The sequence below is a fragment of the Rutidosis leptorrhynchoides genome, chromosome 3, assembly GCF_046630445.1.
Source record: "Rutidosis leptorrhynchoides isolate AG116_Rl617_1_P2 chromosome 3, CSIRO_AGI_Rlap_v1, whole genome shotgun sequence".
In the NCBI taxonomy this organism is placed as follows: Eukaryota; Viridiplantae; Streptophyta; class Magnoliopsida; order Asterales; family Asteraceae; genus Rutidosis; species Rutidosis leptorrhynchoides.
Window position 1 is genome coordinate 351,721,718 of NC_092335.1, and position 14,824 is coordinate 351,736,541.

General features: G+C 33.5%; 3 protein-coding genes across 3 annotated transcripts; all 3 read right to left on the minus strand.

Annotated features, from left to right (window-relative positions):
- Positions 1-2,394: 2,394 nt before the first annotated feature.
- LOC139897563 (serine hydroxymethyltransferase 4-like) lies at positions 2,395-5,212 on the minus strand. The gene is made up of 4 exons (XM_071880266.1): positions 4,471-5,212; positions 3,358-3,748; positions 3,160-3,261; positions 2,395-2,824 (listed from the first exon to the last, which is right to left on the minus strand). The coding sequence occupies exons 1-4, from the start codon at positions 5,146-5,148 to the stop codon at positions 2,580-2,582; spliced, it is 1,416 nt and encodes a 471-aa protein (XP_071736367.1). The 5' UTR covers positions 5,149-5,212; the 3' UTR covers positions 2,395-2,579.
- A 3,558-nt stretch (positions 5,213-8,770) lies between these two features.
- LOC139901202 (uncharacterized) lies at positions 8,771-9,452 on the minus strand. Its single transcript, XM_071883932.1, has 2 exons — positions 9,150-9,452; positions 8,771-8,971 (listed from the first exon to the last, which is right to left on the minus strand). Exons 1-2 carry the CDS (start codon positions 9,450-9,452, stop codon positions 8,771-8,773), a joined length of 504 nt encoding a protein of 167 aa, XP_071740033.1.
- A 1,892-nt stretch (positions 9,453-11,344) lies between these two features.
- LOC139901203 (uncharacterized mitochondrial protein AtMg00860-like) lies at positions 11,345-11,956 on the minus strand. Its single transcript, XM_071883933.1, has one exon. The coding sequence runs from the start codon at positions 11,954-11,956 to the stop codon at positions 11,345-11,347; it is 612 nt and encodes a 203-aa protein (XP_071740034.1).
- Between the last annotated feature and the right edge of the window lie 2,868 nt (positions 11,957-14,824).

Genomic DNA, 14,824 nt, shown 5'->3' on the forward strand with positions numbered 1-14,824 from the left:
AACATTTTGGTTTGTAAAGAGATGATTTTTTCTCCCATTGCCTCTTCAATTCATTTTGAGGATGAATTGAAGATTTGTAAAGAGATGTGTTTTCTCCCATTGCCTCTTGCATCACCTTCAGCAAAGTTAGTTATTGAACGCCGAGAAACTTATTCACCAAGGCTGAGATATTGATGATGCTCTAGGTAATTGTCTTTCTTAATAAATATTATTATATAAAGGATTGTCAAAGCATTGTGCTTTGCTTTTATGTGGACTATTTTGTGGAGTACGTGTCTAGATTATGTTTTCTTATGTTTGATGATGTTACGAATCCGAACTTTGCTTTTGAAGTATGTCATCCGGTGCGGAACTCTATTTAGTCCATTATTTTGTACATACTGCTTGATCTTGTTATGGGTGCTTAGGAATGCAGATTTTAAAATAGGCCTACAAAGAATGCCAAATCAGCTAGTCAAATATGTGTAACAACTGCTGATGCAGCTACACTTTGATTGCTTTCCGTAGCCAAATGAAAGAGTGCCTTATACCATAACTCTTATTTATTTATTTATTTATTTATTTATTTTAACTTGTTGAATAGTGGTGCTGTTTGAAAGCTAGAGGAACGTGTCTCTCTAGCTTCATGCTATGAATTTATCGACACAATCGTTCATGAGATCAAATTTATTTGAAAAAACAGAATATTAATTTTTACATCTTATTCATCATGTATTTCCCATTTTGAGTTCATAGGTAGCATTGTTTACAATAGGTTTATGTAGCCAATAGTCTAAAGTTGCACATAACTTATATATTCAAGTAGGTTCATTTACAACATAAGGGAGATACGATGTAGACAAAATTTTCCTCTTATCTCAGAGTACAAGGATGTTGTTTCACCACTCACGAGTAAAGAAATTGTTTCTTCAACCACTGGTAGAAAAAGTCATCTCTCCCTCTACTTGAAAGTCGAGAGATTGACATTCAGACAACAATAGAAAATAATGGCGTAGATGTAAGAGTGGGGATAAAAATTCATACACACCTGAAAGAGTTTTACAAAGTTAAGGATGTACGAATTTATCTGGTCTCCAATGTAGATATTCACTCCAACATTGCAGGTGTAAAATAAAATCTGGTAAATTGTTGTTTGAGAAAAGATTATTAAATAAAATTTGAAGTTTAAAGTTACATTGAAGGTCATTTAACATGCATAATAATTAACGGGCGTTAATTGGAGAGAATATCCCTGTAACATGTGCAAATCACAAGATTTATTCACATAGAAAAATGTTATGGGACGCGACTACTGATCTATTGATTTTCTGTGTAATTTTTTCTTATTTTTGTATGGAAGCAAGTTTTGGAAACAAGAATGTGCAAAATTCACGGACGAAGTAGATGTAGTCGGGATTATATTTTTCTCTGACCACCAAAATAGAAATTTTATATGATTAAGAAAAAGATAAAACACATTTTGTATTTGTATTAGTAGCTTAATAATGTATAACAAATCAAACAATTTGAAGAATGTTGTATATAACATGACAAATTTTATTCGATAAGCATAAATTGTTAACACATAACAAAGAAACGTCTTTTACTAGTAGATCTAGTAATAATCTTCGAATAGTAATGAAACGGAAAACGTCATGGGAGTATATCAATTTGATGGATGGGACAAATCAAAGTGTAATGTATGCACCAAAATTTTCATTGTATTTTCAATTGCTCGGAATCATCAGTTATTAATTATATATAAACCTGGGTCCATGTCATGCTCATCCTCTTTGGTACTTTTCTCTTGCTTTTGGACACCAATATCCAAGAACTTTAAGAGCAACATCGAACAATTGTCTTGGTGCAGTCCAAAATGTCACATACGCTCAATATCAATATACACTCTCTTAAGACTATGAAAATGGCCTCAATGACGAAGCACAACGATGAATATGTGAGGTAATTTGGTGTAAATGTCATTGATTATACTTGTCAAAAACAAAAATGTCATTGATTATTGGTTCCCAATCTTGCAAAATCTTATCGAACCTGAATAAGATGTACAGAAGACTGTAGTAAAGCATACATATATGGTTCGCAAATCGCAATGCAAAAGCGACTTGCAAATTGTGTCCAAGTCGCAAATCTGTTGACAAATGTAGTAGTTGAAACTACATGTTAAGGAGTAAAAACTTACAGCACCAAATAATACAACACGCAGTACAATGACATAGAACACTAAATAAGCAAATATAACAAAAAGAACAAAACATATTTAAACATGAAAACAGCAACCAAACTTCTGCTGCATAATATTAAACATACTATTAATGAATATAGATGCACAAGAAGTTGCTTAAATGACAAATTCCAACGCAAGTAAAACAGCTCAAGATTTTCTACTAAATTCAGAAATACAAAATCTACAGATTTATGTGGAAATAGAAATGAGTGGCATTTGAGACCTATAATGTCTTCCAACCAAACCAAACCTCTTCAACCAAATAATCTTTTCTTTGATCATTAAAAATACTCTGATAAACATCACTTATAACATCACAAACATTCATTCATTCAAACTCTTTCTTCTTGAAAACTTAATCTTTGTATTTCATGTTGGCCAATGAGAACCCGGGCATGTCAAACGAGCCCGAAAACTTCTCGACATCAACCTTAAGTTGTTCAATATCCTTGTTATTCACCAAACCCTTGTTGAAATCCTTCAACAACTTTCCAAATTCCTTCTGGATGCTTAAAGTTATTTGAATTGCACGGTGAAGAAACTCTCCGATTTGCTCAAAATCCTTCTCAACTAAACCCCTTGATGTCATTGCAGGTGTACCTAGTATAACATCAACAAAATCATTCAATTACACCATTCTATAATAAACCAATAAAACTATAAAAAAAGTAAAAATCTAAGTCCGTCCCTAATTTATTGTCCGGTATTTCTGTTTGAGATCTCAAATAAATTGTGCACTTTTATAAATAGATCAAAATAGTTGAGTTTTTTATGTCCTTAATGTATGTATGTATGACAAAAATGTGTAAAAAATAAGGAGCAAAACTCTAAAACTGACAAAAAATAAAATGCAATAATAACATTTTCTTAAAAAGTCTTTTTTGTTTGTGGACAATTAAATTGGGATGGAGGGAACAATAAACAATAAGGCGTACCAATACGAACACCGCCTGGAGCTAAAGCACTACTGTCACCAAACACGGCGTTCTTGTTGACAGTAATGTTCGCAAGATCGCAAAGCTTCTCAACCTTGTTGCCTGCAAAAACAAACAAGACCAAAAAACCTAAGTGATAACGAAGCAATAACAACCTTAAAAAGATGCTTTATCGCGTGAGCCATCGGGAGTCTTTACCGGTCAATCCAAGAGGACGAAGATCCCACAAAACGAGATGGTTCTCAGTTCCACCAGTAACAAGCTTATAGTCTTTGCTCATCAAGTAGTTACCAAGTGCAACCGCATTGGCTCTAACTTGTTTAGCATAAGCCTTGAATCCAGGAGACATGGCTTGTTTCAAGGCAACAGCAAGTGCACCGATCTGGTGGTTGTGGGGACCACCTTGAAGAGCTGGGAAAACAGCAAAGTTGATCTTGTCTTCGAAGTCATAAACTGCACCTTCTGGTTGACCCTTCTTTGGTGGTTTTGGACCCTTTCGGTAAAAGATCATACCGGCTCTTGGTCCTCTTAGACTCTTGTGGGTGGTGGTTGTTACCACATCACAGTACTCAAATGGATCTGCAGCTTCCTAATATAATATACCAACATTTAATAAATAAATAATAATAATAATCTTTATTATAATAGATAACCCAAATATGACATTTTTAGACATAGGACAATTTAAAATCAAATCTCAACCCAAACCATATAACTCCAAACCATACCTAATATCCTAATTCTTGCATACTACTGTAATAGATTCAACAAACATATATATTTATTAGTATTAATAGATCTCGCATTTAACAAGATACTGTTGGTTTTCTAACGTAAACTTGGAGATCTGTAACAATTTTAAACCCTAAATGTAGATCATGCTCATCTAAGCTACAAATCACATGATGCATTACAATATGCAAATGTGGCAAACACATCAAAATAAAAAATCAGCTCAACATAACACTTTCACATGCAGACCTACAAAACATCATGGTTGATAACTAAATTACAAACTCAAAAAAAACTTCTACAACTAATTCGAGTGATCCATATCAATTTTAAGCCTAAATGCAGATCATATTCATCTAAATTATATTCCACTTAACTATAAAATGTAAATCTACAAAGTAAACCCCATATCAATCCAAGATCCATATAGCAAAATTCACAAATCTAAACATCAAATTAACAAACTTGAACAATCAAATCAAGATTCACATATACTGGTACAAAAACACAATTAACATAAACAGTTACAAAATAAAACATATGCATAGATATAGATATAGTAATATTATAAATATATACCTGAGCAGCAACAAGGCCACTGATATGAGCCATATCACAAAGCATAAGAGAACCACATTTATCAGCAATTTCCCTAATTCTTTTATAATCCCAATCTCTAGGGTACGCACTTCCACCACAAATGATCAATTTAGGTCTAAAGTCCAAAGCTTTTTCTTCCATTTTATCATAATCAATAAACCCAGTTGTTGAATTCACCTTGTACGGCAAACTTTCAAAATAAATTGAAGTTGCTGAAATCTTCTTCCCACCAGAAGTATAATACCCATGGGTCAAATGCCCACCCGAAGGAAGATCCAAACCCATGATCCGATCATGTGGGTTTAGTAAAGCAGTGTAGGCTGCAAAATTCGCGGGTGACCCTGAATAAGGTTGAACGTTAACACCCCAATTTGATGGATCTAATCGGTAAGCTTGTAAAGCACGTTCACGGCACATGTTCTCGATTTGGTCGATGAATTCGTTGCCACCGTAGTAACGGTTACCGGGCATACCTTCGGAGTATTTGTTGGTTAACGGGGAACCTAAAGCTTCGATAACGGCGAATGAAGTGAAATTTTCGGAAGCAATGAGTTCGATTCCGCGACATTGACGGCGTTTTTCTTTTTCGATTAAGTCGAAGATTTCGGGGTCGGCGGCGTTTAACGGCGTGTTCCCCCAAACGTCGACGGGATCCATACTGGAATTCGGGTCGGGTTGTGGATTAGAGTGGGTTTTGAGAGAGAAAGAAGAGAAGTTGGTGTGGTTCGAGGTTTTTTGGAAATGGAGGGAGGGTTTTAATAGGCGAAATGAAGTTAGGGGTTTTACAGGTTTAGTCCTTAAAAATGTACAGATTTAGTCCTTTAAGTTTTAAGATTTTTTTAATTGATGTGTTTGTGTTTGGTTAATTGTTGAGTGGTGGAGAGAAAGTGAAGTAGTGACGAGCGTGTCTTTAATTTGTTGGTTTAATTTTAGAAAAAGTACTTTTGTTTAGTTGTGAGTAGGAATGAAAATGAATTGGATTATATCATATATCATACGGAGTATCATATACACATTATATATATATATATATATATATATATATATATATATATATATATATATATAGGGGGATGATTCTCACACACACTTTTTTTATCCTCACACACCAATTTAAAGAAATGGAGTATTATTAGAAGAGTAAAAGGTTAAAATAGGTGTGTGAGGATCAAAAAAAGGTGTGTTAGAATCATCCCCCATATATCAATAGAGCACATATTCATATTCATTAATTAAAATTTCATTCATTTTATATTCATTTAGTTTTAATTTATCTATTCATATTCAGATTTGATTGATCATTCGGGTTAATGAATACTTATTGGATAAGGCACCATTATATATTTTTTTAACTTACTTCTATCGAAAATCATAGATTACAACAACACTCAAACCTGCGTTTATCAAAAATCATACGATAAGTCGTAACACATATAACTTACATGTTCTAAATCACCTAATTAACTAGTCTTCGTAACACATATACAAATATACAATCTTATGACAACAAATACATCATACATATTAAAATATGATCATCGGGGTGCGTTGCTTGAAATATTAGTGAAAAAAATGTATAATGTTACTAAAATATTATATATAAATGAGAGTAATAATGATGATATATTTATATTTATATATTAAATGTTTATATATTTAAGTATTTTGGGTGAAATTGGGTTCATCTGAAAGAACAGCTTATGTCATTTTATTCTTTTTCAGAACCTAACAATCAGTGACGGAGCTTAAACGTCTAAATTTTGTCGAATGTGTAATATGTTTTTTTTAAAGAAAAAATGCAATATTTGAAGAACAAAATTGCATATTTTATACGAAGTACACATTTTAGTGACAATATTGATCATAATTGTACATCATCTAGGTTAACTTCTTAAACTTTAATTTCAGATTGATTTAAGTTAAAAATGTCCAAGAGATATGGAAGAATAAAGTAAATTGTTGATGAAAACAAAATCTACGAGTCTTTACCATTTTTGTCATATCTCCTTTATATGGACTTTAACTTTAGTTGATTTATAAGCTCAAATGTCTGTAACTCAAAGGAACTATAAATCTCATTACTTATTAAAATTTTGGAGGGGCGAGGGGGCCCTCCTTCTTTACTAAACCTCTGCCCCGACTTATACTTACAAAAGAAAAGACACGGATTTCCTTTTTTAAAATTTCAGTTATTTTATAATACTTATATTAGCAATACATGAAAAAATTTCTATAGGTAAACATATAGCGGAAGTAGAGTTGTGCATGGTAGGAGAAAAATCGAAAAAAAAAACTCAAGGATTGAATCGAACCGACTGGAACCGAGCATATCATAGGAGTTTTGGTACAGTTTATGGTCCTTAATCTTCATATTTATCAGTCCTCGATATGGGATGGATTGAATCCAGAAAAATGAGAACGAACCGGACCAATATATATATATATATATATATATATATATATATATATATATATATATATATATATATATATATATATATATATATATATATGTAAGTAGATTTTCAAAAGAAAATATAAGACAAAAATATACATTTCGTAATTTTTTTTAAAAATGATATACATTCAGTAGGGTTTTCTTTTAAAAAAAAATTTGTTGTAGTATATAACTTCCTTATACATCATGGAAACATCAGCCGAATATTTATATTTATCTATAGTTAATATTAAAATCCTATAATGATGATGTCATTATTAGGATAATTCCTTTATTAAGAAAAATCAAAAAGGAAAAAAAATCTAAGAATGGTGGGTGATGTCATTAATCTAAATAATTTTTGAATTAAAATTAAATCTTATTAATTAATTTTTATTATTAAATTTTATTAATAATTATTTTAATTATTAAAATTAAATAATTTTAATTAATTATTTTAAATTGAGTACGAAAATATAAAAGCTATGCAGAAGGAAACCAATTATAAATGTATATTTTAATTTACACTTTAAAAAAAATGACAACCAATATTATCTCTTATGATTGGATGTGGATTATTTAATATGCATTTTAGGTGTTTGATGAAATGTTCAGAAGACGAGTTTCTTAGTCGGACTCTGTGGTTCCACTGGTCATTAAACTAAATAACTTTAGTATTTACGTTCACTTAATACCTAAAACATATCATTAAACTATTTCGTTTAAACAAACCCGTAGTTTCACGGGTCACTAGTATTTATATTTATATTTATATTTATATTTATATATACATAAAAAGAACCCTAGCTAATTGAAAACATATCGTTTGTAATTTACATCTTCTGACATGGTTAGTCAAGCATATAAAATGCTGATGACAACCCTAAGGGTTGTCATTAAATAATTTTTTTATGTAAAAAGAGTTGTACATTTGTAAGTTAAATGATAGTTTTTTCATAGAAATAAGTGATAATATAAATGTACAATGAAAACATACATGTCTAACTTTCTTAATGACAACCATTATATATATATATATATATATAGGTTATGCTACAAAGTCTTTTATGATACAAATGATAGGAGATAATATTAGCGGTTAGATAGAGATGATCTAAAATTAAATATAGAGATTTTTTAGGGAAAAGTTTATATAGAAGAACTACACAAAAACGGTATAACCGTCTCAATCATTTCCTTCCATTGGCAGTTCATCAACTAAAATTATGGCTATAAAAATGCCGACTATATTTTTTAGTATACTTACCATATATTTGTTTCACCGATTATCATCATCATCGTTTTATATACATTGCAAGTGTTAAACAAATTGATGTATATATCAATTTATTTTTAAACAAAAATCGATACACATAGATTCAAATCATACTCAAAATTCTTTGATGCCCAACCTATAAAAAGCAGTAGTAGAGTATCTGATGCACATGTAATACATGATATGAACTTCCAGAATCAATAAACAATTCGAAGAAATTCAATCAAACTCAATCGAATTTTCAACCCTAGAAAAGAGAATTGAAATTGAATTTTGGGATTTTATTAATATGAACAATTGGTTACCATTGGAATTACAAAAAGAATCGTTATACAACGAATTGAATGAAAATTGATTTAGAACTAACAACAATTCTGTTTATAACAACTAGAGATCTAAGCTACAACGCTGGTAACGAATTAGCCCGCCAAAACCATTCTGTTAGCTTGACTCCTTTAAACTCACGTGCTTGTCATGTGACTGAAATGAAGTCCATATCAATCCCCCATTTTTAAAACATTCTTGTCCTCAAGAATTGTCAGAATCAGCAACAAAGTCTGGATATCTCAACACCAGATCATCCCATAGTTCTCACGTGCATCTTCTACAGAACCATTGAGCCACTGCACCAAAGCATACACTGCTGCTGCATTCCCTCTTTTTCCCAATTTCTTGTCTAACACCTTCAAAGTTACAACACTTAAAAGACCATTTGGATCCAGTGGTGGTACAATTCCCATCATAAGAGGCATATCTCCTTTATGTAACTTCAATTGAGATATGTGAAACACTAGTGTATTTGAGCATTTATTGGAAACTGGAGCTTGTATGCTACTGCTCCAACCCTTTTGAGAATCTTGAAAGGTCTATAAAACTTAGGAGATAACTTGTGATGTTTACCTCCTCTAACGGTATTCTGCCTATAAGGTTGCAATTTCACATTACTGCTCCAACCCTTTTGAGAATCTTGAAAGGTCCATAAAACTTAGGAGATAACTTGTGATGTTTACCCCCTCTAATAGTAATCTGCCTATAAGGTTGAAATTTCACATAAACCCATTGATCAACCATAAACTCTTTATCTATTCTATTTCTGTCAGCAAAGATTTTCATATGATCTTGAGCTCTTTTCAAATGGAACTTTAAAACTGATATGGCCTCTTCCCTTGCTACCAATGATCTATCAACTTCATCTACAAGACTATCTCCTTTAGTATACAAGATAAGGTACAGGTGGCGTTTGACCATACAACACTTCAAAGGGAGTGGTATTGATTGAAGTGTGGAAATTGGTGTTATACCAAAATTCTGCTAATGATAATCACTTAAGCCAATCCTTTGGTTGATCTCTAGTCATACACCTCAAATAACACTCTAAACTTTTGTTGACAACTTCTGTTTAGCCACCTGTTTGTGGATGGTATGCAGTGGATAGATGCAGTTGAACCTTCAAAATTTTGAAAAACTCTTGCCAAAATAAGCTGATGAAGACCTTATCCCGGTCACTTATAATAACTTGAGGCATCCCATGTAACTTATAAATTTTGTCAAGAAAAGCATTAGCTACTTGAGCAGCTATGAAAGGATGTGACAAGGGTACAAAATGAGCATATTTACTCAATCTGTCTACCACCACCATAATCACTGTTTTCCCACCAGATGGTGGTAGTCCTTCAATGAAATCCATGGAGATTTCTGCCCAAACTCTTGAAGGGATGGCAAGTGGTTGTAATAACATTGGTGAATGTGTAAGATCAGGTTTACACTTCTGACACACTACACAACCTCTAACAAACTGCTTCACACTCCTCCTAAGCTTCTTCCAGTAAAAATTAGCACTAATTTTGTGTATGGTTGAGGTCATACCTGAATGTCCACCATTAGGTTCATTATGATAGAATTGAATTAAAGCACTTCTGAACTGTTCATCTGACCCTACTACCAATTTCCCCTTCCTCCTTAAATGACTATTTTGCCATGTATAATGCTTGGAAACAGCAAGGTTGACTTGTAATTGACTAATCAATTGCTGCAGGACTAGATCACCGTGCACACTTTCTGCAACTCTCTTGGGCAGGTCACTTTGGACTGTAGTGACAAGAGCTTGAAATAAATCTCCACTAGTCTGTAGTCGAGATAAAGAATCTGCTGCAGTATTATCTTCACCCTTCTTATACATGATTTCAAGTCAAACCCAAGCAATTTTGGCAGCCACCTCATTTGAGTAGGTGTAGAGATCCTTTGATCCAGCAAATATTTAAGGCTTATGTGATCTATTTTTATAACAAAATGCTTGTCCAGCAGATACCCTCTCCATTTATCCAATGCTTGTATTATTGCCAAAAATTTCTTTTCATAGGTGGACAAGCTTTGGTGCCTAGGAGCTAATGTTTTACTCAAATATGCAATTGGATGACCCCCTTGCTGTAAAACTGCACCAATTCGAATTCAAGAAGCATCAGTCTCCACCACAAATTTATTGTTAAAGTCCGAAAGTTGTAACACAGGAGCTTGTTTTTTTTTTTTGGAACAGCAGAAGATTTTATTAAGATAAAAAAAATCCTAGCAAGAAGCTAGAAAAAAAATAACGTGCAACAAAACTTACATAGTGTCCAATGGGTTTTGCAACCACACGGACCAATTAATCCTAGCTTTTTTGTATCTAGAGAATAACCAAAAGAAAGACGTAATAATAATGTTATCTAAAACATGAACAATTTTGAAGCTAGGATCCTTAAAGATGTAGCAATTTCGAAGCCGCCAAATGTTCCAAAGGGAAGAAAAGAAGATACTACTCATAACTAACCGTTTGTTTCCGTGAATAGGCAAACTGTTGAACCAATACCACATGTCGTCCATCGAGTTCCAAGTCGGAATAACGATGCCAATCCATGAACCAATGTTAGCCCATATTTGTCTACTAATAGTACAAGCAGCAAACACATGAAATTCTGTTTCTGGATTCACTTCGCACCACACACATGAAAGATTGGGGAGTAAAACACCCTTGAGCACAAGATTATCCTTTGTAGCAAGACGATGCATCTTTAAACGCCAAATAAAAATATTGATTTTAATCGGAAATTGAGAGTACCATACAGTTGGATGAGCATAAGAGGCCAACGAATGTTGGTCAATCATCACTCTTGCTTCGGCAACATTGAACATATGAGCAGAATGACCATTACAAATCCAACAGGAGCTTGTTGCATGGCCTGCTTCAAGGTTTCAAAAGCTGTTGTAGCCTCCTCAGTCCAAACAAACCCCTTTTTTTTAAGTAATTTAGTCAAAGGTTGACTAATCTGGGCATACCCTTTAATAAATCTTCTATAATACACAGTAAGACCCAAAAATCCCATCAACTGTTTGAGTGTTTTAGGTTTTGGCCATTGCTGCATTGCCAAAATTTTTGATGGGTCAGTTGCTACTCCTTCTGCTGTAATAACATGACATAAATACTCCACCTTTGGTGTTGCAAACACACACTTTGACTTCTTGGCAAACAAGGTATGAGATCTCATAGTCTGCAGCACTAACCTTAAGTGTTCAAGATGGTCCTCCATAGTAGCACTATAGACTAGAATATCATCAAAGAACACTAATGTAAATTTTCTCAAATAGGGTTTAAAGACTTCATTCATAAGAGCTTGAAAGGTGGCTAGAGCATTAGTCAAGCCAAAGGGCATCACTAAGAATTCATAATGCCCTTCATGTGTCTTGAAGGCTGTTTTTGCAATATCATCTTCATACATTCTTATTTGATGATATCCAGACCTTAAATCTAATTTGGAGAACAAATTGGAACCCCCCAATTTATCAATCAACTCTTCAATCACTGGAATAGGAAATTTATCTTTAATGGTGTTTTTTTAAGTTCCCTATAATGCACACACATCCTCCAGCTTCCATCTTTCTTTTTGACCATGACTGTAATACCCCGTCAGAATCCACTAATGGTGTATTAACTCTGGTCCCACAGTTTAACGGTCACGCCCTCTATTCACACAAGACGAGGTATTCTATTTACCCTGGATCCGACAAGATGTATCAAGATCTTAAGGCACTGTACTGGTGGCCTAAGATCCACACACATCCTCCAGCTTCCATCTTTCTTTTTGACCATGACTGTAATACCCCGTCATAATCCACTAACGGTGTATTAACTCTGGTCCCACAGTTTAATGGTCACGCCCTCTATATGTGACGTTTCCAAAAAAGTATTCGCATTAAATATCAAAACAAAGTCATTTATTAAAAGAAACAAATCTGAAAAGTAGTTGACATAAACAACCAACTTAAGTAAACCGAAACATCATTTGAAATGACAGTTTTCAATGCGAATATATGTTCTTTAAAAATAATACGTCATGACGTAAACATGCTGGACAACATCTAGAACTAACAGCTAGCAAGCAATCATGACAACTCTGCAAAGCGGAAGCTATACCTCTATGGAACTGAGATAAAAACATGCAAAACGTCAACGAAAAACGTTGAGTGAATCTACAGGTTTAGTAAAGCATTTCGTAAGTTTAAGCCACAAGATTTCTGGAAAACATCATAAAAGTTATACATTAGCATGAGCACTTGATTATAAAACTTTAACCCGCGGATAGCTAAAGCTCTACACATCTTCCCTTTACCCTTTCTAAGCATACACCGATCAAATGTACAAGTTACAATAGAATAAGCACCTCGTAGGTTGAGGAGAGGTTTGTCAGACCTAACGGTACCGTCCCTATAAATCGAGCTTATGTAAAGTAATTAATATAATCAAGCTAAGGGATTTCTGATCTGAACTCATATGTATATGTTTAAGTTACTTGTGCCTAATATGTAAAACAGTTGTAAAAACAGTTTAAGAAACAGTTTCAAAAGTAGCATGTATCTCATCCCAAAAATGTTAAAGAAAATGGGACTGTAGACTCACCTTAGCAAAAGCACTGAAATCTCTTAGTAAAATCGTACAGTAGTCGAACAATCTCGACCGAACAACGCAACCTAGTCAAATAGGTCATCTTAAGTATACATATAGGTCACACTATGTCAACCCATAGTGTACACAAAGTCCTAATGCTCAGACTGACTCAACATGCATGTAAAAGTCAACTAGTCCAAGCAAGTCAACATAAGTCAACCAAAGTCAACTCAAAAGTCAACTCGGTCAAAGTGGTCAACTAAAGTCAAACATCTCAGTAGCTCATGCAATCATGGTCAACATGTCAAACCTAAGTCAAACAACATGTTACAGTTCATAGTTTAGCAATTCGCACATTCGCAGTTTATCGCATGTCCTTTAAATACGCGCATCATAAAAAAACACGAGTATAACTCTTAGCACATAATTCATAAAAATATGGAAAAATCCATATCACAACTAGACTCAAAATTGATTCCAAAAAGTCTGGCCAGCACCTCATACGATGTCTACAAGTCGGGTTTCAGAAAAGGTCTAGTTACGGTTTACCAAATCAGTTTCTGCACGCGCATCAGCTTTGAAACATTTCTCATAAAATATTGAAAATATATTTTAATGAAAGGAAAATTGGAGATGACTCAAAACATCTCAAAGTTTTAGTGATAAAATAATCAAAAACATTCATTTAGCCAATTTGTACAAATTATCCAATCTTTACAGACCCTTTAGTTTTAGTCAACAAACAGATATATCGTTTGATCAAGCTTATAACTCATGGTAAATCATGTTTTCAGAAGTTAGCATACAAATGAAATACATCAAAGAGAATATAAACTAACATAATCCAGAAGATCAAAGCCTCAATCAATTTCTAGTTCACTCTAGCCCATTTGCTTTCACATTCGAAAACAGTTTCAGCTCTCTTTAAAACACGAATCTTCGTTTTGACGCACCGAGAGCATCACAAAAGCTTTTGATGCGAATATTAAGTCCAACATGCATGATTTTTCACAAGGATTACAGTGGTACACTTTTCATTAGCCAAATAATAAAGCACACAACTCAGAAAATTCGGATTACAAGTAAACCTAGTGAAAACTTCAATCTAGCATATCTTGAGCATACGATAACGAAATCAAGTGAAATCAAAGTCCAAAATTAATAAATTTTCGAAACCAATTCATCTAAACACATTATAAGATCAGTTGATAAATCAATTTTATCAGATTCATAAAATACAAATTCGTTTTTCATGCAAACAACCACAATCGAGCAATTAAACGATAAACAACAACTCTATACATCATCAATTGAGCACTAGACTTGATTACACCATGTAATTGACAAAAAAAACTGATTTAGAAAAGTTAGGTTTTGCAAATATACCTTAAAATAACAAATTGATAGTACGTACACGTAGAGAACGATGCAAGGAACAACGTTCGTGCACGTGATTTCTTCTAATTTTAACTTTTGAAGGTGATGGTGGTGTGGGCTGCAGTCGACGAGCAAGAAGAGAGGGGAGGGAGAAGAAAATTGGCCAAGAAGAAAAAGAATGAGGGTTTGTGGGATTTCCTAGCTTTAAATACTTCGGGTTAGGGCCTAATTAAAACCCTACACTTAAACCTTAACCCAAAATAAGTCCAATAAGGGGTCCATGGTGAAGGGGGGGGGGGTTGGGGGGTTCGGCTGAATGGCCTTT

What these genes read in the sequence shown, in the direction of transcription:
- LOC139897563 (XM_071880266.1), bottom strand. Translation starts at nt 5,148, where the DNA reads ATGGATCCCGTCGACGTTTGGGGGAACACGCCGTTAAACGCCGCCGAC. An exon ending in TCGTCCTCTTGGATTGACCG is followed by an intron (nt 3,262 to 3,357) that starts GTAAAGACTCCC and finishes TTGTTTTTGCAG; the next exon opens with GCAACAAGGTTGAGAAGCTT. An exon ending in TCCAGGCGGTGTTCGTATTG is followed by an intron (nt 2,825 to 3,159) that starts GTACGCCTTATT and finishes ATGTTATACTAG; the next exon opens with GTACACCTGCAATGACATCA.
- LOC139901202 (XM_071883932.1), bottom strand. Translation starts at nt 9,452, where the DNA reads ATGGTCAAACGCCACCTGTACCTTATCTTGTATACTAAAGGAGATAGT. An exon ending in TTCTCAAAAGGGTTGGAGCA is followed by an intron (nt 8,972 to 9,149) that starts GTAATGTGAAAT and finishes TCTCAATTGAAG; the next exon opens with TTACATAAAGGAGATATGCC.
- LOC139901203 (XM_071883933.1), bottom strand. Translation starts at nt 11,956, where the DNA reads ATGTATGAAGATGATATTGCAAAAACAGCCTTCAAGACACATGAAGGG.